This window comes from Syngnathus scovelli, chromosome 16, assembly GCF_024217435.2.
Source record: "Syngnathus scovelli strain Florida chromosome 16, RoL_Ssco_1.2, whole genome shotgun sequence".
NCBI lineage: Eukaryota > Metazoa > Chordata > Actinopteri > Syngnathiformes > Syngnathidae > Syngnathus > Syngnathus scovelli.
Genome location: NC_090862.1, coordinates 5,933,374 through 5,958,627, shown reverse-complemented (window position 1 = coordinate 5,958,627; position 25,254 = coordinate 5,933,374). Strand labels below are relative to the sequence as shown.

Genomic DNA, 25,254 nt, shown 5'->3' with positions numbered 1-25,254 from the left:
TGGGAATTGAATTTTTATTTTTTCCGTGGCTATCCGGAGGTACATGTTGCTTGGCTCTATAAATCCACTTTCCGGCATAGCCTCATGAGAGGGATCTCTGTCAAAAAACACTCTCTGTTTGAAGTGTGGCCTCAAGTTCAACTTGTTCTGCCGATTGGCTCTTCTCCTCCTCAGGGCCTGTTTTCTCTCTCTTTCTCTTCTCATTCTTGCTTCCTCCTGGAACAACAATAGACAGTGAGAGCAAATCGAAATATTTGTCAAATTTGCTTTCTGACCCAAGTTTAGCGTCAATGAATGTTTCATGATAAATATCCGTACATCCATTTTCTGAACAGTGACTTGTTCAATTGATCATCGTATAAATGAATTTATTGAACCACTTAGTGTCATCTTAAAATGAAGGTCTTAAAAAACAAGGTCATGGGTGCAAGGCAGTCACCAATTGCCCACAAAACAGCTATATTAACTTGCTTTGCATGCGCCAATGCCGTGCACAATCAATTTCAGCTTCGGCAATGTTAACGCGTGTTTGATTTTAACGGGAATGAGGGGAGCCGCTTCAATTGGCCTTGACTCTATCGACGCTAGCTACTTCACGACTGGCTCAAGTCTCACCACTGTATTTGGTGTAGGCTAAAGTTCGTGTGAGCGTGTCTTGTTACAGCCTCGCAGTCGTTGATAAAGGCCTGCATTGTGCAGGCAAATCAGCTCAGAAACAATTGAGATTTTTAAACTGAGACCTTCTGTTGTTTCCATGGCGTCTCGTGTAAATATGCTTTAACACACATCGGCTCTGTACGCAGAGGAAGCTTATATTCTGGCACACGCGCACTTTTCCGCCTCTGCCATTCATCGACTTACAATTAAAATTACGACTGACATGACGGAAGGTAGAGAGCATCAGGGCCTCTGGAAATGGCAAGCCGATGATGCCGTGCTGTAAAAATGGCAGTCAGGTCGGAACGTCTATCACTGTTCTGTTTGGTTAGGGCAGCACCTTGCGTAGCTTTTCACACTCGGCTGAGTCCTGTGGTTAAATAAACAAAGCGTTATGTTTGGTTTTGCCACGGATCAGCGCAGCAATCGGGCACTCACCTGGAAAACTGGAGAGCGAGAACGGAAAACAGAACGAGAGGATCACACTGCATTAAAATGCATTATGGGAGGAAAGAGTATTAGAAGCAACCGTTTTTTTTAACTGGGATGCCAAAAATGAGGTCATGTGTAATTCGATCCACCTGTTAAATCCCTGCTATGGCTTGCTTGATCAGTAAGGCCAAGATCGTGGAAGATATTGAAACTTGGCCCACTAGCATTAAAACAAAAATGGAAGTGATAGTCAATGAAAAGCAATGATGGCCAGAATTTAGTTTGAAATACAGGAATGAGCACTTTTTTAATGTTAGCCCCACTATGCTTGTGAGGATAAGCGGTACAGAGAATGGATGCATAGATAGTGTTAGCGCTTGTCGCTAACATCAGCTAGCTCATTTATTGTTTTTGTCTCCAGACCTCACACACACAAAACCAACAACAACCCACCAGAGCAGACATTTCCATTTTTTGTCGCTTGTGAAATTGATGATGAAAAAAAATATTTAATTAATAAATTATTGCAAAAGTTTCTCTCAAGCTAATGTAGATTTAATTTAGCTAACTTGCTAGATACAGTACATAGGCAGAGTTACTTATAACCTAACCAGACAAGATTGCTATAAACTCGTTTAAGATACCCCAACACTTTTTTTGTTTTTGTTTTAAATAGTTGACTTTCAGATTGCCATCTTCCTAAACATTTCGCGCACATGCCGGCTCTTGTCGAAGACAGCTGCTGGCCGTCTAGACAGACAAGAGGGTACTTCTGCACATCCAGGCTTGGGATTGTTTCCCTGTCACCGCCATCATTCTTCATCTTCCCCGCGTGGAGCTCGCCTTCACAGGCTTTTCCACTGCCGTCATCATCTCTCTCCACAAGCGAGAGGAAGGGAAAACATAATTACAGGACAGAGGCAACCATAACTCACCAGCACCTCAGGTTAACACTAATAACAACGGTCACCGGCAGCCGTGACATTGTTTCACAATTGCACCAAAAGACTCTAAACAATCCGTCGTAAAAATCCACTGCGGTCCACCTGTTGCCCCTATGCCTCAGGAAAGCGACTGTTTGTTTTAAGAGAGGAATGATAAACAAAAAATACTACCGCCATTCAATTTCTTACTGAGTGGTATGTAGGTATGCTAAGCTAATATGCTAACATGAGCCTCATAGGAAGGAGATTTGTATGTATTGATTATTTTTATGTAACGTGGATGTGTGCAGGCTAGATGCATGGTGTTGTAGATTCTCTCCGTTCTATTTGAATTTCAGCCCGAGTTCAGGACCTACTATTTGTTTCACTTCGGCTTTGCTGCATCATGTCAGCGTTCACACTTGACCTTATGAGGGAATCGCATTACGGATAGTCAGCAGTCTCCCAAACACAGCTGCACTGATAAGTTCAACCTGCATCACACTCCACATGTCCAAACATTGTCTTTGAAGCACTTGATTGTTGCGTCACTGTTGCCAAAGAGACACTTTGCTGTCCATGCAACCCCCTGTTGTTAGTGTTTTTTCCCCCTTTTTCCAACACTCTGTGCACTTCCGTGCCGCGTGCATTCTTCTCTCACACGCGATCGTCCTCTCATTCACAGGAAGTCCAAAACAAACATTAACGCTCCAACGCACGCTGTGTCCTCCCCTGCATAAAATACATCAGCGTCATTTTTCACACTATTAAGTTTCCGACTCTTGTGCATATAATATTGCGCTAAAAATGGCCTTTTTCATGAAACTAAATAAGTTACAAAAAATAGAGGAACGCAATCATTTCTGGGTTGTTCTTTTCAAAAGATGTTCCAAAAGAAAATCATGTTAATTGAATTTGTTGTAAATATGGTGAACTTCCACTTATTTTCAAATTATTGAAGACATTTTCCTTTATATGCTGGAAAGTTATTAAATTAATAAAGAAATATATGTTTTCCTGAATAGTCAAAGTTTGTTCAAGTGCCTTTCTATGGGCGGCCAGTTTGTGTTAACATTAACGACGCACTATTAGAGACACGTGCGCACCGTTTTTGGCTACTCGGCTGGCTAACCTTGAAGACCCAAATCATGCGCCTCCATCTCCTCCACTGCCATTGTCGCTGACACCTCCCAGATCCTGCCTATTGTTTTTATTCACATGACGGTGTTTTTACATTCCAGTCTACCCTCAGCAGCCTGAGGGTTACAGAACAAGCACAAACACACATACACACACACACTGCAGCAGACGTCACTCGTTCTCAAGACGTGCAGTATAAATAAAATACTGGTGGATCTCCGCCAGTACGTCCTGTCTAAGTTCTCCTAGATAAGCTTGTTTTATTAAGAGCTCGTCACATCAAAATGCAGCTGCGTTGCCACCATTCTGAAAAAAAAAAAAAAAAAATCCAATTCATCCGTTTTCCCAGAGAGGTATTTTCAACATATTTTATCGCGGTTTGTTTTCAGAGCAACATGAAACGGCTGGTCGGCCGGAAAGCACCTGAACCTTCCTCAAAGGGATGATCCAGGTCAACCTGAACGTGTTTGGGCGCCTTTGTCTTTATCAGGTAGCCTCTTGTGTAGACAATTTGATAGATAGATAAATAAATAGTGACTTGTGCATACAATTTCTGCTCCATTTGACGTCTGGCGTACTTCATAACAAACTGAGATTTTGTTGGCTGAAAAGAAACTCAAAGGCAAACATTTGCATTTCGGCTCGTGCGCGTGACAGCTTAGCACGTCAACCTCATAGTTGAGTGCAACTCAACATTCCAAATTAAATGGTCATTTGTCCGTACGTTGTTTGTTTGTGCAAGGCCTTCCATTTCCTCCCAAATTGGCAACTGTTGTGGTTTTGCTAATATTAGCATCATCAAAGTGACCGCCTCAAATGTGAGCCTTTCAACTCTTTGAGTTGAAAAAAAGAAATGGAAAAACAAAAAGCCACAGGCCTGTGTAGCATGCATTCAGTGGAACGATAGGATCCTAATCAGATAGCGCAATGACACTGTCCTAATCAGATAGTATTGTGTTGCAGCTATGCACACGCTGATTAACTAGCAGTATAGGGCATTTCCCGTCGCCCATGTGACGAACGTCTCACAGAAACATGAATACTTAGCTAGGATTCCACATTTGGCAGAGATCAAGGCCTAATAAAAATTAAGCATGTGCTGATTCGAGAGTATCTGAAATCCATCGGAGAGACCGAGAAGACCACATTATGTCTGCCCCAGACCCCGCTAGCTGATTCTTTTCACTGACTTGTGCCAAGCCGGGGTTCCCGCCTGCAATGCTAATGACAAGAAGCAATACATTCACTGACACCGCCAGAATTATGCAAAGCAGCAAGTGAGGCAAGGGGAGCAGGCCTCGACTTGAGCATACTAAAGAGTCTCTTAATCCGGTTTAATTCTATTACGGTTTGCACTACTGCTGGATAAAAAGCTGGCGTAGCTCCCAGGTTCCTAATATTTGATTCGCCAGGAGGGTTGCTCGTGGTTTTTGTCTTGGCGTTTGACAGTGGCCACTAGACTTAACGATTTGACTAGAAATTAGGTCAGTTAGCTAGCTAGTTAGCCTGCAGTTAGCCACACCAGCTATTCCATTTGTTATTTAGCTTGCTAGCTGGTTAGCAACTTCCCTGTGAATCTCAATATCAGACATTGTAGGCAACTTTGCTTCAGAATTGTGAACAGTTTGAGGTCTTGAATTGAATCTTCATTCTTAAAGTGAGTCCGAAAAGATGTGGAATAACCTTTATCACAAACTCCTGGAATGAACTAGCAGGAGTCCAATATCCTCCAAAATGTAGAAAGATCAACTCCATATTCTATTTTCACTTCAGCTCGCTATTCTTTAAGTTCTCCCCATCCCCTTTTCCTTGTAGGAGGTAAACTTATTTACCTTTCATCACTTGAAAATGAGACAGACCTGAGCAAATGGAATTTGGCAGAGTTCCCAATGCCTCAGTGATGCTATCATTTAAACAACTACGACATAGGTCTCCCTCCCAGGTGAGCTACGTGCCTCCAGCAGTATCCTTATCTGCACATCAAAATGAATCAACACTTCCTGGCACAGCAGAGTCTATTTTTTACAACCTGCCTGAGTTAATTCCAAATCTTATCAAGGAATTCCCAAAAGCAAACTATGAGGAAGCGTAGGCTGGTGTTTGTATTTTAGATGAGCATGTGACAACGCATTCAGCCCAAAAAGTGAAGTATCTTCACTTTTGCCCTTCCATCTTCACTCTTTTTTTTTTTTATGCCTAAAGTAGTCATATAAAGTAGCCAGCCGCTCACGTGCTGCATCTCGCCACTTGTTGTTTGACCGTATGTTCACTCAAGCGGCCCGACACACATCTCACACACACACACAGGCAGATGACACACAAGCACGGGCATATTTAAATCGCTGTGGAATGAAACATGTCTCCCTAGTTACAGTATTATTAAAACAAAACAGGCCTCAAAACCATGATCACATTCCTTCCCACCCAGGAGCCCACCCCCACACATCACCCTCACTCTTTCCCGATACCCCGCCCCATCTCGCTCTGCCAACGCTTCCCTTCCCTTCATTAGTGGACTGCGTTTCCATCTTGTATGTCTCCCAGCTTACTAAAGCCGCCCCCCCCCCATCTGATCTGCCCTTTATTCTCCTTCCTCTGCCTGAAAGTGGATCAGAGCAAGGGATGGGGGTCGAGAGAAGTGAAAGAAAATGCCCTCAGAAGCCCCAATCTCTATCAGACTCGGCATCTCCATGGTAGCATGACCCCCTAAAAGGGTCCATCATGCTCCAGTGCACTCTAAAAGGACTGAAAGGAGAAAAGCAGGGAAGGGGAAAAAGAATGGAGGAAAAGTAGGAGCTTCCTAACACAACACAAAGTTAAAACAATCAATTATACTCATTTCTTGCTGATCATATTTCCTCAAATTAACAAAAAGCGGAAAAAAATAAGGCGATCGCACAGTAACATTCACCATTCATTTTATTGGTTTGGGTTTTTTTTTTTTCTTTTTTTCGAGTACAGTGGTTATTTGTGCCTTTCTGGCCTTCACAGACGACAATATGGGGGAACACAACAATAGCTTTCTGATAATCTATGGCTCAGTCTAGTTGTTATAACACAAATATGTCTGTACCTGATCAACATACATACATGTAAAGAAAACACCGACATGGTCACACAAATGAACACGCGTGAAATTGTGTGGTTTATAAAATGACGCAAACTATTTACATTCAATTGGAATAATTATCATTTCACGGGAGAAGCAAAACACAAAACCACAAATGAGTCATCGGGCCACAATGAAAAGGAAAACTACGAGAATAAAGTTTCATTCACTATGAAACTCAAGTGTACACTCGTACAAAGTTTATTCTTGTAATGTTACAAAACTTTTTTCTTGTAATTATGACTTTTCTTATATAAGTAGTAGTAAATATTTCACTTTCAATGTGGCCTTAAACATTTTCTGGAAAAAAAAAACGGATTATTTTTCTTTTTCTTTTTTTAACTTGTCATAAAATATATAATATCGATTATAATCATTACAAGGTTCAGTTATGTACGTTCAAGTGCTCCTAAGAAAAGAGGAATTCACACAAATCAAGGTGCAGCTCAGAGGCCGAGTCTGGGGGCAAAAGTTTCAAAAATTCAGTCAACGCTCCGCCTCTGAGACGCAGTCAAAGTGGTTAGTACAGAAACAATATATATCATTTGAAGTTATTGTGATCATCTAGTGGGAGGGGCAGCCTGACTCGAGCAGGTTATAGAAGTCTACGCCAGTGCTTGTTTCTCATCAGCAAGTGTTTGTCTCTTTACATGGGAGGCTTCGTGGCATCATTTCACAGCAGCCGAGTGCTATCTTGGAGAAAGACGGCTTTTTTTTTTTTTAGACACCAAAGTTCGGCTTGGACGGCTGACCAAGCACACTTGACCTCCGCCACAGACAAAAACAACTATCAATATTAGCAGCTTCTAATAATCCTCTGGAAAAATAGACTTTAAAAAAAAAGAAAAAAAAACTACTAAATCACTACGCAGTTCTCACTGGACGGGTTTGACTTTAAGTCATATGTGCTTCTTGTGTTTCACATGTGAGAGCAGGTTACATCGCTGCCGTGTGACTTTGTGTGTCAGTGTGTTAGATTGTTCTCCATCGACGTCAATCATCTCCTCGGAACGATTCCCTTTCTTGAACAAAAAAAAATTTCTTCTCGCAAATTCTTTGACATTCGTCGTGTCTCTCTCTCTCTCTCTTTCGTTTGACGCTTCTCCAGAGCCATCTTATGTTAACACACAGTCTGTTGGCTGGAAAGAGGACTCTCCAAGGATGTGCTAGTGGGAGACAGGTCTGGACGGGTGCAAGGCTTAAACATGGAGGAGATGTAGAAGGCCTGCAGGCACAGATACAGCACATGTCAGTGAACATATTAGGACCAAGCGCGCCTGTCAATCATCTGCTGTTTTTGAAACACCACTAGAGAGATGGAGTGAGGAACATTTAGGAAGTACACAAAATGGGTCCGAGTATTGGAACATCTCTCCTCACTTTGACTCTTTCTGAAAATGCTTTCGACGAGACGTTGGAGTGAGTCTTGGGGAATGTTTATCAATTTTGTTCCCGCAAAGTTGGAAGCATGTATTTTTTCCAAAACGTCTTTAAGATTCAGAAGCAACTGAAGGGACTCGCCCAACCCCTGAACGATGAACCCGACATGCACGGGCTTGGAAGACCACAATGTATTTTCCCAAGGCAAATTCATCCAGAGCCAAGATTGGATAAAAACAAAAAGTTCATCCAAATGTGTTCACAACTATGCCTGAATTATGACTGGAAAAAAAATGTGATTATGAATTAATCCTTGGTTCATGGCAAAGCGACATATCCAATTAAACCCAAATATGTTCCAAAACCTTGGCCAGACAAAAATGCTTAGAAGTGGAAAAAGTTGAAACGTGACGAAGTAAAAGAATGTCAAAGATCAGCGCACACAAAACCTCAATGAATGTTGATAAACAAAACATCTATCACGTTGACATACCACCCAGTACGCAGTGAGCCCTCCTTGGATAAACCCCGTGAGGACGTCGGTCGGATGGTGGCGGTAGTCTGAGATGCGGCTCAGCCCGGTGTAGATGGCGATCATCACCAAGATGAACTGTATGAGAGGGCGCAACAGTCGAGCTCCTCGCCATGACAACCGAGCCTGTAGGTAAAACTAGGACAAGAAAGAGGACAAAATGTGACATGGGGTCACACAAAAAACTCAATGTTAGCTTATTTTTCTTTTACTACGCAAAGCGGGAAGAGAAGCTGGGCGTGAGTTCATTAATACGATCTCAACCCCGCTTCCTTCTTTTGTTCGTCTTCACCTTGTAGAAAACAAAATGCTTGTGAGAAACTGGGTCACTTTGGAAGAACTTGAACCCATGTCTTTTCAGATTGAGCTTCTGATCTTCTTCATAACTCTCAAGGTTAACCAGTCTTTGGAAAGACAAAGGGTAATACGCCCTAACGCTTTCTCCACTCATCTCTGAGTCATATTTTATCCCGTCACCCATCACTACTTGAAGAAGCAAGAGGAATATTTATATTTCAAGATTAATAATGATGTGCTTTTGTCTTGCTGGAACTGTCATCTCTCTCTCACAGTGCACCAATGACTGGTGGGCAGTGTAGTGAGAAAATGATGAAACGATAGAGGGAGGGGGGGCATGAGCGAGCGGGTGTCTCGCTCTGAAAGAAGCCTGTCGATCTCTCAGCAGGCGTATTCAGTCCTTCACTACCACCCCCTTTTTAAATGAGTCCCACAACAAGGCCTCCTCTGTCTCCATAGGCTCCTCATCTATTCATGTCCCCCGTGGAAAACAGTATTCCTCATTCTCTCCCTCCCTCCTTGTCTCTCGGCCTCACCGGCTGGAAGCGGGATGCCTTTGGAGACTCGCAGCCTTCAAACATCTTCTCCCTCATGACCAGGATCCTTGATCATATAAAACAGTCCATGTCTTGGAGTGTTTGCACATGTGTAATTAACTTGTCTGGATAAGAGATGCACACGGTGTTCCTGGCCTCTGAAGGTTTGCCTTCTAATGCCCGGGACGGAGAATGAGAGTTTGCAAAGGTAAACGAGAGGTCACTTACTGCTAGATAGAGCATGGTGTACATGGCGAAGGACGCATGGCCGGAAAAAAAGGACTTCCTGAAAGACATCAAGAATTATCTCCATGAGCCAAGATGCTGCATACTGCATCCGCGATATAACGCGCACACACCTTGCTTCCTCGACCATCTTGTGGTTAAGTTGCTGGCAGGTCACCTGGGACACGTAGCTGCCCGGCGTGCAGTTGATGGATGCGTAAGTGATATTGCAGACAGAGAGGAAGTTAGGTCGCAGGCGTCCCACGCTCAGCTTGGCCATATTAGTGAGCGATTGGCCCACGCAGCAACCAAACAGGAAGCTCCCCAGCTCTTTGTACAGGCACGACACATAGCCGTTGCCAACAAACGATCTTGAGCGTACGCCTCGGAAACGGACTCGGAAACATTCGCCGAGTGCGATCTAGAAGGAGAATGAGCAAAGTGGTTAACGTCAGGCAACCAGGCTGATCGGATCATCGGCGTCTTACCGTGAGGCCGGTGATGGCGATTCCGCCAGCGATGAGCAGGCCATCCGGGATTGCCTCCCGCTCCACGTAGGGATACGTTATGCTGGTGTCCCCGCAGAAGAAGCCTCGTCTGTACGTTTCCACCGCCTTCAGCTCGCACGCAAAGAATGGGATGGAGGCTGATGAGATGAGTCAAAAAGGCAAAGGAAAAATAAATAAATAAGCTTAATGGCTTTCTGTGGTCTCGGATCAGAGCGAGATTATGAAGCGCATGATACAGCGATAACAACGTAAAGATGGCTGCCATGAATGTGTAGCGACATGAGGAGTGTCAGTCAACCGGAGATTTACAGATTACAGGCGGATCGGGCATTCCGCACATTTCTGCTTTCACAAAAGGAGCCGGAGAGATGAAAGATGGGTTGGAGATGGGCATGTTGAATGAGGAAAGGAAGGAAGAAGAATATATTAAAGGATGTGCTAACTGCTGAATGTCCTCACACATGGCTTCAGGTGTTTACATACCCGAGAAGCTCTTGAGCATTCACGTTTGCACTTGCTGTGAATTTTCTTCTAAACTAAGTTATGATGGGTTGACCAAACAATAAGACTTTCAGCTACGAGTGTTACGATAGGGGACAGGAATGAAAGTAAGACTGCGGCGGCGTTTAAAACATTCTGGGTTACGACAGAAGATTTTAAGACTATCTGAAACATATTTCCCGCTCCTGAGTGCGTCCTCTATTTTCATGTGCCACAATTTGAGGATGTGCGGTAGATCCTGTTGTACGTCCTGCTAAGTTGCTAATTATAGCACTTCTCGTTATCAAGTTAAAAGAGTTCAAGGTCTGGCTGAGCCACACGACAAATAAAGCTCACAGACCAACGGTGAAAGTTCACTAGTGACCACGTTGAGCAATGTTAGTACCTCAGATTGAAAGCTGGACTGTTGTATTGTTTTTCTTAGCTAGTATTTGGTAGAAAGTTTCAGCTTCTTGTCATTCCGCAGAGTGCAGTAAGACCACAGGACTAATCATTAACCTATTCCCTAGTTAGACAAGACCACGCCTTCCTTGCTCATTCATGACCATTGAACTGATAAGGCGAGGGTAATAATCTGCAGGTTTGAGGTTATCTCTGTGGAAAAAAACAAGCTGGGGGCATATTTCACATCTGTGATGACGTGGCAAGTCAGATGGCTTTAAACAGTCCAACTGTCATCAAAGTCACGCTGCCCTAGCAGAACTACCAAACACAGATCGGACCAGGCTCGATGGTGTGTATATAAAAATGAGAGCGGCGGAAAAACTACAGGCCCTGTGACATGTCAGAGAAAGACAGGAAACATCTTGCCCTCCCCAAATAAGGAACCCCCTCATGTGCATCATGTAAATTCTGGTTTTACAACCTGCATGCGGACATCGTATCTGTAACACAAACAGGTTCAAGTTGCATGCAGGTGCCGGAGGTTGTGTTGACATTCCATTGACTGAAAAGACACTTCCAAAGTCCAGAACACCTTATAAATTAAAGGGGGTATTCAGTTTACGACGTTCCTATGTATGCGATGTAAACAAGAGTTTTGTAATCAGAACAGTAATCAAGCATTAATAAAATTAAACAGTACAGTAGGAACAGTACTAAAACCATCAAGCCATAATGAAAATGATAACAAAAATGATACAATACACGGAACAGCATAAATCAAGGACGTCGTAAACCAAGGACCGCCTGTAGTTTATTCAGAAAATCATCGAGCATCCACACGCGTTGACTTTATGTAAGCGTTCACCAAGCAACTCAGTTAAGTTTTTTTTTAACGTGACTATTTTTAGGTTAAGCGTTGTCTCGAGGGATACATTTAAATAAAAAACACATTGTTGTATTTTTCCTGGAAAACAAACATCCTCTAAGAGGATTTCCTGGTTCCTGATCAGTGTTTATTACAGCTCGGTGGAAACCTGCAGTAAGCAAAAGGCGTGCATCATAGTTGATAATAACGACTGATTGCATTTCAGAAGCTATTATTTTGTAAAGAAGGTTCTAGGGTTGACAGTAAGGAAGTAAAGTTGGTGTAGTTACTTCTGCCAATGAGGTGATGTTTTATTGTGTTTGTGACACAAAATGTACTTAACTGAGTTTTGGGACATGAAGAATGTGAGGTCATGCTTTCGTCAGCTAATCAATTTCTTTACATTAACAGCCAGTCCGTTCATCCGAGCCATATTGGATAGGACAGATGGTCAATATTCTCCTGCATGGACTACACGCTTTCTGTCACAGCCTAAACACTACAGTTACGGTTGGAGCATGGATCTCTTGAGGGATATTGATACATACATATGGGAAGTGCTGACCTGGGTAGAGGTTTGCCTTACAGCCCTGAGGCCTGCTATTACTGACGGTTTGTGTCCTAATGGCCCAGATGGCCAGGATCCAAACATCACTTGAGCAAAGTTTGGCCTGAAAGCTCGCACTACCTTGGTAGCTTACACAGCATTTGCACCGTCCCGTAGTGGTGTCACAGTCAACCTCTAGCCTTTTACAACGACTTTAAAATAGTTATCACAACGAGACCCCCAACCCTTCCACAGGCCTTCACATCATGTGTCAGGCAGCTGTGAGAAAACTAAAACACCTGGCCAAATGGCGGAGGACATGGCGAAGAGGATCGGCTTACAGAGCCAGTTCAGCATCTGCGACTCGCTGGACATTCAAAGGCAGGAATGCTTTCTTTCACATAGTCAAAAGGGCCTGGACTGAAAGAAGAACAGAAGAGGGAGGGCGGGAAGAAAGTAGCGAGCGGAGGAATGAGAGCAGAAGGGATATGTGTGCCTCACTCTGAGAAAGTCTTCTGGTTCTAATTTACACATCTATGACCACAGCCCCGAATGAGCTCACTGTGAGAGAACAACAACCAATAGCAAGGGAGAAAAAAAAAATGGAGCCCCAGCTCAAAAACAAGTTAGTTCAACATTACAGTCAAAAGATTGACAAACGGGGGCGGGGCTAGAGTTGTATCGGAACCATGGGGCTGAACAAGAGTGATGCGGCAAAGGCAAAGAGAACACCAGACGGAGACGATTAGAGTGGTTCTGGAATGCGAGGGTCAGGGATCCGGGCTCTGCTGGGACCCGCTCTGTAAACACGACCCTACCTCAACTTGAAGAACACCCCCCCAGCTTAGGACACTTAGATGCACGTCAAAGATGCAAACAAACCAAATCCACAACCATACAAACAAAGTGGCAACCAAACAAACCACAAAAACCAAAATGACAACCACAAAACCAACGTATTCAAACTACACTGGACTCCGAGAGAAAAAAAACAAAACACAAATTGAATATTGAAGTGTTTACTCATCATTACCACTGACCCAAATGATTTCCTATGAAGGCTTCTGCAAACATCCAGTGCATCATCCTAGATTAGCAGCACATTTAGCCTGAAGCGATGTCAAAGCTGTTTCATCACATCCAATAATATTTGACCGCGCAGACTTTACTCTGCATTTGCCCCTTAGATAAGATGAAAAGCCTTTATTGTCATTGTATGGTGGGATACAACAAAATTGGGGAGCAACTCCAAACAATAAAACCAGTCAAACAATATGTGCATATAACACAGGGTACAGTACAGTAACTTGAAGTGCAGAGCAGATGAATAATTTATAATAATAATTTTTATGCATAACAGTGCAATGCCATAGGCATATGTGTTGTGTACAGTAGCAGCAATAGAATTTGTTATGAGTTAGTTCAGTGCAGTGATGGCCTGTGGAAAGAAACTGTTCCTGAGTTTGTTTGTTCTGGTTCTGATGGACCGGTAGCGTCTGCCTGAGGGCAATGGGTCAAAGAGGACACACAATCAATGAATGACCTGTCAAGGCCATCGGACTTGCAGTTTGCGAATCCGCAGAGCAGGCCAGTGCGGTATACCAGAACCCCTCTGGGGTGGTCCACCCTGGCCCGGCCCCCTCGCTAGCATGCCAACATTTCCCGAGTAAAATTTAAGATGTGTGCTTAGTGTCAAGTCGAGCTCTCGAATAAAAAACACAGGCGGGGTTCCTGACTTGTAAAGTGTCGTAATTTGTTATTTGCGAGTCCGATTATCCCTCGCTAACGTCATCACAAGAGGCAAAGTACGAGCTCATAAACAGCAGGCTACAGCTGGTCCCGGTGGCCTTGCACAATTATTTGCTCTTTGATGACTGCTCAAAGACGGTTCCCGTATCTAACCAGGTCTGAGTCAGTTACTTCAAGGAAAAGAGTCTGGATTCAGAAGAGGTGGTCTTTTTTTGGCAAGTAGTGCAGGAAGAGATTAAGGGACATTCAGAGAATTGTGCAGCGGAGTAACACTTTTACAGGAAGTGAAATCATTCACACCAAGGCTGTGATTAAGACAAGCTCAATGAAAGAAGACTGCGAGAGTGTGCCCAAGACGGAGAATGGTTTTTCTTCCTGGTCGCCCTTGGTGGGCTCAGGCAAGTTGTGGTGAGATAAGCAAGAGCCCAAAACCGCCCCTTTCTAGAATTGGCTGTTATTGGTGTGAGAGTCTAATCTGTTTTGTCTACCTCGATGGTCACACAAAGCCACAAAGTCAAACAGGAACAAAGAGTGACTGATGAGGCTAAACACTTAGCATCTGCTCCCGAACAAGCTACACAAGCGTAACCCAAGGTACACCTGCACAATCGAATATTTCACTACAAGATACCAGCAACCATGGCTTCCACTTTTTATGCATATTCTCTTCCTAATTTCTCCAAAAGGAGGCCAGGCCTTAGTCACATTCACCAGGAGAGCTCTTTCCTCACCCCTTGACCCGTTACAGCTGTGCCTTTGCAGACATACTTCTTGCAGCTGCTTGTGTTCCCGCTACACTTGACTGACTCGCTTCCTGGAGGCCCGTTCGGGAGTTCAGGGCATGCGTGGTGATTTCCGAGGTATCCCCTCGTCTGATTCAGCAGGAACTGCCACTGTGGTATGTACCTTGGAAACTTTAAAGGAGCTCTGTGGTGGTTTCAGTATGGCAAAGGTAAAGTCTGACAGGCTGCAATATGAGAATGAGGCGGGGTTGTGGTTCAGACTGTAAGGGAGCTTGGTGAGGGCGGGGGGCGCTTGGCATGGAACAAATTGAAAGCAGTTTTATCTGCGTGTTTGGGTTTTGCGGGTTTTGGTTTGTTGGCACACCTCCAGAGGAGGTGGAAGGAACCTTCAGGTGAGATAGGACACACTGATAGAATGGTCTTGATAACACTGCCATGGGCTGTTGTCTAAGGGTAAGCTTACACAACAGCAACCGTGGAAAAAGATATTTTTAAATCATATCTCCCACGTTTCCAAATGAACTGACTATGAAACCATGTCACGTCATTAGCCAACCAGAAGTAACTTGCAGACAAGGCACGATCGATGGAAACTCGGTTGGGGTGGTTAGGGAATCACATGTGACTCATAGTGAAACAATAGATAAAATCCTTAAGGGAAAGAACGAGTCATACTCAGGTGGACATGCCGATGCTCCTCAGCTTTTCCCTCATTACAGCTAATAGCTAACATTGGCCACTAATGGAACCAAGGAGAAGATTGCAGACGCCTCATTAAAATTACATCTAAGGAGAACCCGTTGTAGATGCCCAAGACATGGGCCATCGCTTCATTCAAGCTAGCGTTTCCCCCTTCGACCTGATGGTAAATGAGACATTTCCAAGCCAGCCTTAGTGGGCTTATGAGCGAGCTATTAAAAGGAAACGCAATGTGATTGCATTGAGGGAAGCTAATGGATGCAGCAGCACGGCGCTACGTCCACTAAGGAGAGTCAGCAAAAGCTTTTCTTCCGTTGGCTAATAATTAGACTGCCACATTTTTAATGGCACGCCTTCCGTTAGCCGCAGAAGTGACGCCAAGTTAAATTTGTCAACAAACAATGCTCAAATGGCAGCCGGTACGGCTGACACGCGTTCACACGTCTAGAAAATACACACACACACACACACGCAGGAGAGCGTTTAATATTCCAGGCCTCGTACGCCTTGACATGTTGTTGCGTGTCGGCCGCACACAGCCTGCCAAAACACTGGAATCCTACTTACATAAATCTAGCAGCCGTCCAACGCATGCTGACATTAAAAAAACACACACACCTCACAACTTGCATGAACTCACTTTTAAATTTGTGTTTTTATTATGGGAGGAGAAAAGTGGGAACTGGGAAAAGACGGAGCGCTTATTGACGGGACTTTTGCGCTTGGCACGTGTTTCATGTACAGGCAGTCATTTCAAAACGATCTGAGCGTACACCGGCCTTTTGTGACTTTAAAAACGTTCTACGAGGTACTTTGTGGAAATGACACTTTGTCAGGAACTTCTTGTCCTGCTGGAGAAAACATCCTTTCGAAAAGTCCTTTTTGGTGAGTTATAGCGAGACAGACTGAGAGGGACTGTATGTACCCGTTAATTTTTTTTTTCAAAGTTCCAAAAGGCCGCCTTTGCAAACATCTTGCTTCAAAACAATTCTAGAAGGACGAGCACAGCGACATCAGTGTTAAGGTCGGCTTTTAAAGGCTCACCTCCAAGAAATCATTGCATAATTTGGGGAGAAGAGCTCCAAGTGGCTTTATTGGGGGGGGGGCAGCCTTAAGACCACCTGCGCAAGAAGGCAAACAGCAGGGCCTGTCCTTGCACGCTCACCTCACATGACAAACACCCGATTGTGACCTCTGGGTGGCTGGACATTTCAGGTTTAGCTGCAGGCCGCAGCGCCTTGTCAGGTCAAGAAGACCCCGCCCCCTTCCATAGTCCCACAACTACCAGGAATGCACGCACGCTAATAAACAGCCAAGGAAAAAGCATTCTGCTGAACCAGAAGCAGAATATCCATCACCAGCGTGTCAGAGAAGCGCAAAAAAACAGCCGAGCCTGCTTATTGACGCACAACCAAGAGCCAAAGAAGCGCTGCAGACAGATTAAAGTCAATTCCAAACGACATATCATCCTTTTTTTGTCAGCGCTTCATTGTGAGGTAAATACTATTTGAATTAGCCAGTTCTGCAGAAAAAAAAAAAGCTCTGAGCATTTCGGGATCCCTCTCAAACTGATAACATAATGAGGACGGGATGCTCGACGCTGAAATTCCACAGTTACAGTAGTCAATGAGCCCCTTCACGGGATGAAGAACGCCGCCAGGTCAAATCGTCTGCTGATGCCATTTTTTTTTTTTTTTTGTGGGCAAATTGTGTTAGTCAGAGATAAGAGGATTCGGCCAAAAGAAGGAGTCAATTCATTGCCAATAAGTCGCGCCATTCACTCCGGGATGCCCCAGATGAGTCAAGGTCAGGCCTCTGCAGATAAGCAACGTGAGACAGGCAGGATGCGCACCAGACTGCATGCCATCCAGTTTAGGACTTGCTTTGTTGAATTCCAATCGCGGGGCCAGTGCAACGTTGGAAGTCTTCAACATCTACACAAGTATATTTATTTTAAAAAAAGGAAAATTATCCCATCTTCCAATTCGTAAAGCCTTCCGTCATCCTCCATGAACCAGGAAGTAGCCTGCTAGCTAACAGTTGTACAAACAATCCCAAGTAAGGCAGTCAACTCCACCTTTGTTTAGAGTTGGGCCTCAGTGAAAATCCATACTCTATTGTTGTGACATTCTCCAAAAGCACCACTCCCTCAACAATACACTTTATAATAGGCCCATAACTGTGTAGCTCATCATTTGATTGTTTTTTCCACTCATGTATCTGAAATCACAAAACCATCTGACATCCGCTTTGCTTTTTTCCAGCTTGAGACGCAACATGGCTAAGTCGGGGGTCAGGGAGGATGTACAGCGAAGGCGGTAGGTGGCTTCCACTTTCATGGGGCGGGTGTGGGATTTCCTCCATCATGTTGACTGATGCTCGCCGCTTCTTAAACACAAAAGCTTGGCTAAACTAAGTTGCTGAGGTTAGCAACGACAAGAGCAAGGTTAAATAATAAACCCGACGTTCTTGCTAGTTTAACCGTCACACAAGACATCGGACCAGTTAGTCTGCCTGAGCAGGTTACACCTCTCCATCACTTACGTTCTCCTCTCTTAATAACTCATTTTAGTAAACGCTCAAATAAAAATAGGTCATGTTATGGTAATAATTTAGTTTTTTTTTTTTTCTTTTACTGCTACACCACAAATTTCTGCTGCACACCTCAAAACATAACCCGCCTGTGGTTCGGTCACTATTAAATCTGTCATGTTTTTAAAACTATATATAAAACAAAAATTACTCTCTGGCACAATGCCCATTAAGCACTCATCAACACACAGGCATGAACATGATTTGTTCGTTAACAATTGTAACTGAAAACGTGCCGCCCTTTTCTACGCTTCATTGTTGTTCACGGTTGATGATGTGAATGACTGACTGCCAATGAGCAACGTGAAAGTTTTCATTTGGAACGGCTTAATACAGTATTGCAGTATTAAGTGCTCTTCTAACAAACCCAACCACTGTTTTGCAACAAAAAACGAAATTACGCTGTAAAAAAAAAATAGTCATTACGGATATTATGCCTCGTGTTCACTTATTCCACTTTTATTGTCAGTGTGGGGCCGTGTTTGCTGTTATTCTAATGCGATGCAAGCTTCCAGCTGAGCACTGTAAATTATGTGGCTGACATTCAATGTACCCGAGCACAGCTATGTTTTCATCCCAATTCCCACGTTCTTCTCCCGGGAACTTTAGGGTGAGGGGAGGTTACCATGGGAACTGATGAATTCCTGGGACAACTGCACTCAGCCCCATTCTTCCCACCCTCCTATCCCTCTACAGGGAACACTTTCATTTGGGCTATTTGGAAGGAGGGGAAAACAAATTCCTCGCAATTTCCCCCAAAGGCAACGACTGCACTTTGCATGCACTTTGCATGTGTGGCTCAAAGCAATTAATGGATGTGATTTGTTATTTGAAGCCTTACCGACACACAGGCATATTACATCCAAACCGACGAGCATCTTCCTCTTGGTGCAGATGGAGCTATCCTCCTCCTCCTTGTCGGGCTTGCTGAGAAAATGCTTCCCAGCACCGTTTTCCTTCCCCTCCCCGGCCCCGTCACTGTCAGCCAGCCGGGGCAGCGTGCTGCTCCCGTGGGCATTAAACTTTTGCATGTCCCGCTCACGCAACTCGCTCCAAAAAAGTCGCTCAAATGGTAATGCTTACTGGTAGCAGATTAAAGTCAGAAGTTTTTCAGTCCGTCAGCCGGTGCCAAAAATCCATGGTTTTTAAGGAAAAGTTGACCGTGAGACTCCGGGAAAGCAAGCCGCTCGTGGGTGCTTGCGCTGCGGGCATTCGGTACCCGAGTGCCGATGGTCCCGGTGAAGAGTGCTGCAAGTGGGCGGACGAGCACACTCCACAACTTCTCTAACCGTCCTCCCGAACAGCAATCACAAGAGGGGAAACTTTTTTTTCCTGCGGACTTTTACAAAACTTCTTCCGGTGTGACCATTTTACTTTCATCGCTTTGCTGTTGCACTTCCGGTACGATTTTCTAGCTTAACGGTAATCACTGCCCAACATTAAATCGATGTGCAATTTGGAGCTGACCCGTTCGATCGGCATCTGACCTACAACACAACATTGACTCATCCACTGTCACGATGCCAGGCCAAACGAACTGCAAGACACTTCATTAGGTACACGTACTTTCTCATGAAAAGAAATGTCAATCAAACAGATCAAAGTCCATCGTGTACCGTGCCTCACGTCCAAAGGTCAGCTCGGATAGATTCCAGCACAATGTAAATATATGAATGTTGGTCACATGCAAAACCTGAATGTTCCCCAATTTAATTCACCAAACAATAACAGTATATTACATTCGGTAAATTACGCCATAAAGAATTATAGTTTAGAATTAGTTCCACCACTACAGTGGGCAGTCAACTGAGTTGTATAATTTACAGGTCCTCTTCGTTGAGTTACTTTGTAACATTTGACAAGATGTAATCAGTTTATTTGATGTGGTGGTTTGGGGTTTGGTCCCGCCACTTCGCTTTCTCATGCTGAGGATATTTACGCGCCTCCAGCACCACCATGCGTTCTCGGGCGGTAACTGCAGCAGCTACTTAATACTGGACTTGCCAATTACCTTGCCTTGCATTAAAATTCAGTAGTGTTGTAGATGTAAGTGTTAGTAGACTATGAGAAAATAGATTTTTTTTCCTTAGTAAAAAAAAAAAAAAAATGTGAACATGTAAACTCGCAATTGCGCTGACGAAGCAAGTGGATCACGTCCACATCATCTCCTTACAATATTGAGTCATTTGTGCACCTTTACAAACAGGTGGTGTGAAATGAAAGTATGTAATGGAATGTATTCGAAGAATTGCAGCTAATGACAACTCAAAACAATAACAGTGAAACTGCTCCTACCTTTGCCCAACGCACAGTAGTGACCCGATTAGAGTTCATTCGTCATTCCTGTCTACTTTCTATTGTCGTTGAATCTTGTCAAACTTCAACTTTCAAATTAAAAGCTTTTGCAACAATAATCCCTTAAATAATATGAAAAGCCTACTAACAACTACTCGTCATTTTTACAAACATAATCAACAAAATCCCAATTTGCTTGGTATTTTTTTTCTTTACTGAAAATTTTCAAATATGACTGAAGCTTACACAAATGTACTCAAAACAAAACAAAAAATCGCTTCTAGTTTGAAGTATATTTATATTATACATTTCTTGCTTAAACACCCGTTTGGGATTAAGAAGCGTAAACAGCACCCTCTGCTCAATATTACTGCCTACTGCACTCGGAATCTAAAGTATCTACATTACCAATTCAAAATAAGGTAACTTGGTCATGTACATTTTCTTCAAAATCAAGAGTATTGATTGGTCTGAATTAAAATTGCATTAAGATGCCACAAGGTGGCACCAAATCAATATTAACGAGGCAAAAAAAGTCAACATTTTGAGTGACATCATCTGAAATGGCTGTAAATAAGCTTAATGTGACATCAATTATATCATAAATGCACCAAAGATGCTCTCGTAGGCAATAACCTGCACTATTTTCGAAGTGTCGCTGACTTTGACAAACAGGGTGTCATCTTTGTGCAGGTGGAAAACCCCGCCGAGGAAAGAATTGCTGATGTTGCCGTCTGCGGAGGAATATTTCCTGGCCTGAAGGAGGACAACGGCGCCAGCGGAGTGCCGGCGAGTGCGCATCTCGACGGTGTGGTGGAAGACGCGGTGGTTGCGAAAGGACAATTTGCAGTAGACAAAGTAGAAACCTTCCCGACGGATCAGCAGACTCCCGTCCTTGTAGTCCATGCCGCGGAGGAGGCTGTCCGAAATGAGGCTCCAGCCTACGAAGCCTTTGCCGTGAACCACATCTTTGCCACCTGAGGGTAATTCACATCTACACTGTCCCAATATCCCACATTTAGATAAATAAAAGAGTCGCACTTGTCGGACTCACCTATCAGGCGTGCAACTGGTTTGGAAAGAGGGAAACAAGGTTTGCAAGTAGTATATCGAGATGCATTTGTTTCTGGTGGGGGAGGAAGAAAAGAAGAATATTATTTACAGTGGTAAAAAAAAAAAAAAAAAATTCTACACACCCCTGTTTGAATGCAAGGTATTTGTGACTTTTAAAAAATGAGATCAAATCTCTTTTAAAAAAAATCTAATGTAATGTGTACACTTATAATCCGTTGCACAAGTGTGCACACCCTCCTATAATGCCGCAGCACTTGTTAGACTCACCGATCTGGCGTGCGAGTGGTTCGGGAGTAGGGCTATGACGAGTGGAAGTGGGAGGAAATGCACTTTTTTCTGTCGAGGGAGGAAGAAAACCAGTGACATCGTTCACAGATATAAAAAGTCTACACACCCCTGTTTAAAAAAACATATTTGTGATATGAAAACCAGACCAAGATAAATCAATAAGGAGGAAAAAAAGTTCACCGTCAACGTATAACCTGTACTTCTCTATTGTTAAAATGTTGTTGCACAAGTGTGCACACCCTTTTGTAACTGTTCTGGAAGGCTTTTCCCGACATTACTGTAATGCAGACTTTTTATATGCAGCGTATGTGTTTGCTGACATTTTGCTTACCTGCAGTCAACTTGGAGAATGACATTGATGGTGCCTGCAATGCAAAGTCAAATAGATTTGAGATGTGTCAAACCCTTAAGTGATGCTTGCGTGAGAAAAGAAAAATGTGACCACTTCCTTTTGCCAGATTCGCCTCTGTGTACAGTTTGTCTTTTGCCATTGACGAGCAACCTCAAGACCCTGACAGGAAATGCTAACTCTTTTGTTCACTCGTTATAATATAACTGGCCATGACAGCAAACCAACTAAACATTGTAACCTTTCAAGAGTTGGAATCAGATGGAGTAACTCGAGTCAAAATGGCTGCCACTCCACAAGATATTATTTACAAATTTAATGTCAATCATTTGGAATAAAAAATAATGTCGTTAAAAAGAAATTTAATACATGGTCACAGTGAAAGTAAAATGTTTTTTTTTTAAATCTAAATCCTAACAAAAAAAAAAAAATACTTACCCCGACTAACTGACTTGAATGCAGGTAGAAGATGAGCAGGGCTTCCACGACGAGCCCGGTCAGAGCCAAACTCACCAGCACAAAAAGGAGCGTCTTGGCCAGGCTGCTGTATTGCCGGTTCGGCCCCGCTCGGGGCGGTAGCGGAGGGGCGCCGGTGTGGCTGTCCACAAAGTACACAGACGGTCGGTGCCTCATGTTGATGCAGGAGCAAAACTGAGTCGAACAGTTCGATGGTTGAGAGGTGAGAAAATAAGTAGATGGGTGGGCTTCTTTGTGGTTACCCCAGCAACGCGTACAATGTGGCGGCAGTACTTCAGGTTTGATTACGTGTCAGGTGACAACTTGATAGCCGCAGAAAGTTACTGAATTGAATGTTCAAACTATTTTTAAGATTATAGTGGTGACCTGTGTCAGTTATATATGTAACTTTTAAATACTGTGCGTTTGCATTTCATCTTTAAGAACAGTTTTCTTTCACACATTTGCCCGGATACATTTACAGGGGTGTCATACTCACTTTTGTGGTGGACCGCATCGTTTCCTTTGGAGGACCATCATGACTGTCAATGCCTTACAGTAAACTAGTTTTGAAATCTGAGACTAGTAACAAGTATTCAAATATTCTAAAAAGATGAATGGTAATAAAAATTGCTAGTAATTTCTCTATTTTTCAAAAGCGAACACAATTTGTAATTTTATTATTCACACATGAAGTCAATTTGTCCTCGCTGGCCTCATAAAATGATGTGATGGGCCGCGTCTGACCCCAAGCCTTGAGTTTGACACCAATGTGCATATGTTTGAATTGAGAAAACTCTCATTTGAAACACTAATCATATGTTGAAACCCTGACCTTAGTTTGAAAAACCGTGATTTGAAACATCAACCGTAGTTTAAAACCCGACTGAAACTGGAGAAAGAGTTTGAAAAGATTTATCTTGGTCTTAAGCTGGTATTTGAACAGGCTTGTGTCAATTTTTTCTAACCACCCTCCCTAACCGGTTAGCTTCCATTGTGTCATGTAACGAGGTGTCATGGTTTGGTTTAATGTTTCCAAGCTTGTCAGTTTCCTCTAATACTCGTGCGGCCATCCAGACAGTCTGGTGCTGCCGGCTGGCAGATGCTCATCAATTAGCCGCAGGCCAACAAACTCGAAAGACTGGAGCCGAGCCGAGCCGGCCCAGCAGGTTCTGACAGGAGCTGCTTTGCCGGCAACTCTCGTCCCTGCGCTCACACTGCGATTGGGACCATGGCGTGTTGGTTGGCTTTAGCGGCCTATCTGGCCGCATACGTGGCCCAAGCTTTGTCTTTTGAGTCCAGTCGAGACATGGAATTTACCTTCTTGTTACCGGCGGGCAGCAAGGAGTGCTTCTTTCAACCCGTAGGAAAGGACAACAGGCTAGAGTTTGAATACCAAGTACGGTACCTGGTCTTACTTGTCGTAACTTTATGTGAGCTTTACTTCAATTAGTCAAAGAATACTTGAATAGATGCTGTGTGGACAAAAGTAATGGGACGGTGTGGTCTTGGTTGAGCCGCTGTGATTTCAGGGTGTGATTTTAGAGGGGGGCGGGTTAAAGACATTACAATAATAAAATGAAGTATTGCATTTTAATGACCATTATGATGCAGTAGTAACATTCAAATGAAACTTTTTCACATTTCATTAGTCGCTGAAAATACACGTCACGTGAAGTCAAGCTTTCTTGACCTTACCACAGGAAAAGTGTTTGTGAAAGTTTGATTTGTTGCTCAACTTTAATTTTTTGTATTGTTGCTGTAGAAAGGTGTGGTTGTTTGGACTACACTTCCGTCAGCTTCCTTCACTTTTAATTACAATGTGTTTTTAGTACGTTGACTTTGTATGGGGCATTGTTGAAAGGAAGAGTAGGGGTTTTACAGGTGCTCTTGAAAGCGAGCCAAGCCACGTCATGCCCATCATCAGTGGTACTTGAGGATAGAAAAACAAGTTGAGCTACACTTGGAACAACATTGATGCCACTTAATGACTACGGAATGCATTTTCTGGATGAATGAATTCTTTCAGCAAGAACGGCCTACAAAAATGTTCATGCATGCGTGCATCTTTCAGGTAATTGGCCAGCCAAATATGGATGTGATCTTCACTATGTTCTCACCCAGTGGCCGCCGATTGTTCGAGGACAACAGAAAAAATCGCGGCCTCCACAAGTACCTTTGTCTCTCTGTCTGTCTGTCTGTACGTTTGTATGTACGTATGTATGAATGTCTGTCACAATGACACATTTTCTTTGCAGGCTGCAGAACACCGATGAAGGCGATTACCAGCTGTGCTTCGACAACGGTTTCAGCAAGATGAAGGAGAAGCTGTTGTTCTTCACGTTGCTCATCAGCGATCCCAATGACATGGACGAAGACGACGAAGACGTTCCGAAGGAGATTGCTGACACTGAAACTATGGAATACAGGCTGCAAGACTTCAAGGTGACAAACACACTTGGAAAGAGAAAGCTCTGGCACACTGGAAAACTGCACAACAATGTACAAGTTCCAGTAGAATGTTATAAAATGTACTTCAAGTTATTTCATTTTTACATGCTAGAACTTGGTTGACCACTAGAGAGAGATGGCGTAAGTTATGACGTTGTGGTGTCCCACAGGCCCGTATCGACGCCTTACACCAGAAAATCCAGAGGGGTCGTGTGATCCAGCTCATGCTCAGGACCTACGACACCAGGGACCAGCGCCTCCAGGACAACAATCTGTGGAGAGTCACCTTCTGGTCCTTCTTCTGCATGGTGGCGATCATGGTTGTGGGCGTCTCTCAGGTGTGCGCACTTGAGTCGCTCTTCCCCGGGAGCTAGAACGACCCCCGCGGCCGGTGGGCAGCTTCGGCACAGTCTAACGTTTGTACACTCACGCCTTCACTTACAAGGTGAATTGGTTCTCCTTGCTGCTTGTATCTTAAATCCATCTTTGATTATTTCAAAAAGTAAACCAGTTCAATGAAT

General features: G+C 43.7%; 3 protein-coding genes across 3 annotated transcripts; 1 reads left to right on the top strand and 2 right to left on the bottom strand.

Annotated features, from left to right (window-relative positions):
* Positions 1 to 6,053: 6,053 nt before the first annotated feature.
* On the bottom strand, positions 6,054 to 19,143 carry ppap2d (phosphatidic acid phosphatase type 2D). The gene is made up of 6 exons (XM_049745602.2): positions 18,662 to 19,143; positions 9,720 to 9,877; positions 9,366 to 9,652; positions 9,235 to 9,292; positions 8,135 to 8,311; positions 6,054 to 7,486 (listed from the first exon to the last, which is right to left on the bottom strand). Exons 1-6 carry the CDS (start codon positions 18,849 to 18,851, stop codon positions 7,382 to 7,384), a joined length of 975 nt encoding a protein of 324 aa, XP_049601559.1. The 5' UTR covers positions 18,852 to 19,143; the 3' UTR covers positions 6,054 to 7,381.
* A 1,250-nt stretch (positions 19,144 to 20,393) lies between these two features.
* tnfsf14 (TNF superfamily member 14) lies at positions 20,394 to 23,214 on the bottom strand. The gene is made up of 5 exons (XM_049745622.2): positions 22,265 to 23,214; positions 21,809 to 21,842; positions 21,457 to 21,525; positions 21,170 to 21,241; positions 20,394 to 21,092 (listed from the first exon to the last, which is right to left on the bottom strand). Exons 1-5 carry the CDS (start codon positions 22,457 to 22,459, stop codon positions 20,710 to 20,712), a joined length of 753 nt encoding a protein of 250 aa, XP_049601579.1. The 5' UTR covers positions 22,460 to 23,214; the 3' UTR covers positions 20,394 to 20,709.
* A 147-nt stretch (positions 23,215 to 23,361) lies between these two features.
* On the top strand, positions 23,362 to 25,253 carry LOC125983902 (transmembrane emp24 domain-containing protein 5). Its single transcript, XM_049745628.2, has 4 exons — positions 23,362 to 23,681; positions 24,357 to 24,454; positions 24,541 to 24,727; positions 24,904 to 25,253. Exons 1-4 carry the CDS (start codon positions 23,514 to 23,516, stop codon positions 25,105 to 25,107), a joined length of 657 nt encoding a protein of 218 aa, XP_049601585.1. The 5' UTR covers positions 23,362 to 23,513; the 3' UTR covers positions 25,108 to 25,253.
* The last annotated feature ends 1 nt before the right edge of the window (position 25,254 follows it).

Coding starts and splice junctions, on each gene's coding strand:
- ppap2d (XM_049745602.2), bottom strand. CDS start 18,851: ATGCAAAAGTTTAATGCCCACGGGAGCAGCACGCTGCCCCGGCTGGCT. Junction 9,653..9,719: donor TCGCCATCACCGGCCTCACG/GTAAGACGCCGA, acceptor TTCTCCTTCTAG/ATCGCACTCGGCGAATGTTT. Junction 9,293..9,365: donor AAGATGGTCGAGGAAGCAAG/GTGTGTGCGCGT, acceptor GATGTCTTTCAG/GAAGTCCTTTTTTTCCGGCC.
- tnfsf14 (XM_049745622.2), bottom strand. CDS start 22,459: ATGAGGCACCGACCGTCTGTGTACTTTGTGGACAGCCACACCGGCGCC. Junction 21,242..21,456: donor ACCACTCGCACGCCAGATCG/GTGAGTCTAACA, acceptor CTCCCCCACCAG/AAACAAATGCATCTCGATAT. Junction 21,093..21,169: donor ACCAGTTGCACGCCTGATAG/GTGAGTCCGACA, acceptor AATTACCCTCAG/GTGGCAAAGATGTGGTTCAC.
- LOC125983902 (XM_049745628.2), top strand. CDS start 23,514: ATGGCGTGTTGGTTGGCTTTAGCGGCCTATCTGGCCGCATACGTGGCC. Junction 23,682..24,356: donor GGCTAGAGTTTGAATACCAA/GTACGGTACCTG, acceptor TGCATCTTTCAG/GTAATTGGCCAGCCAAATAT. Junction 24,455..24,540: donor AAAAATCGCGGCCTCCACAA/GTACCTTTGTCT, acceptor TTTTCTTTGCAG/GCTGCAGAACACCGATGAAG.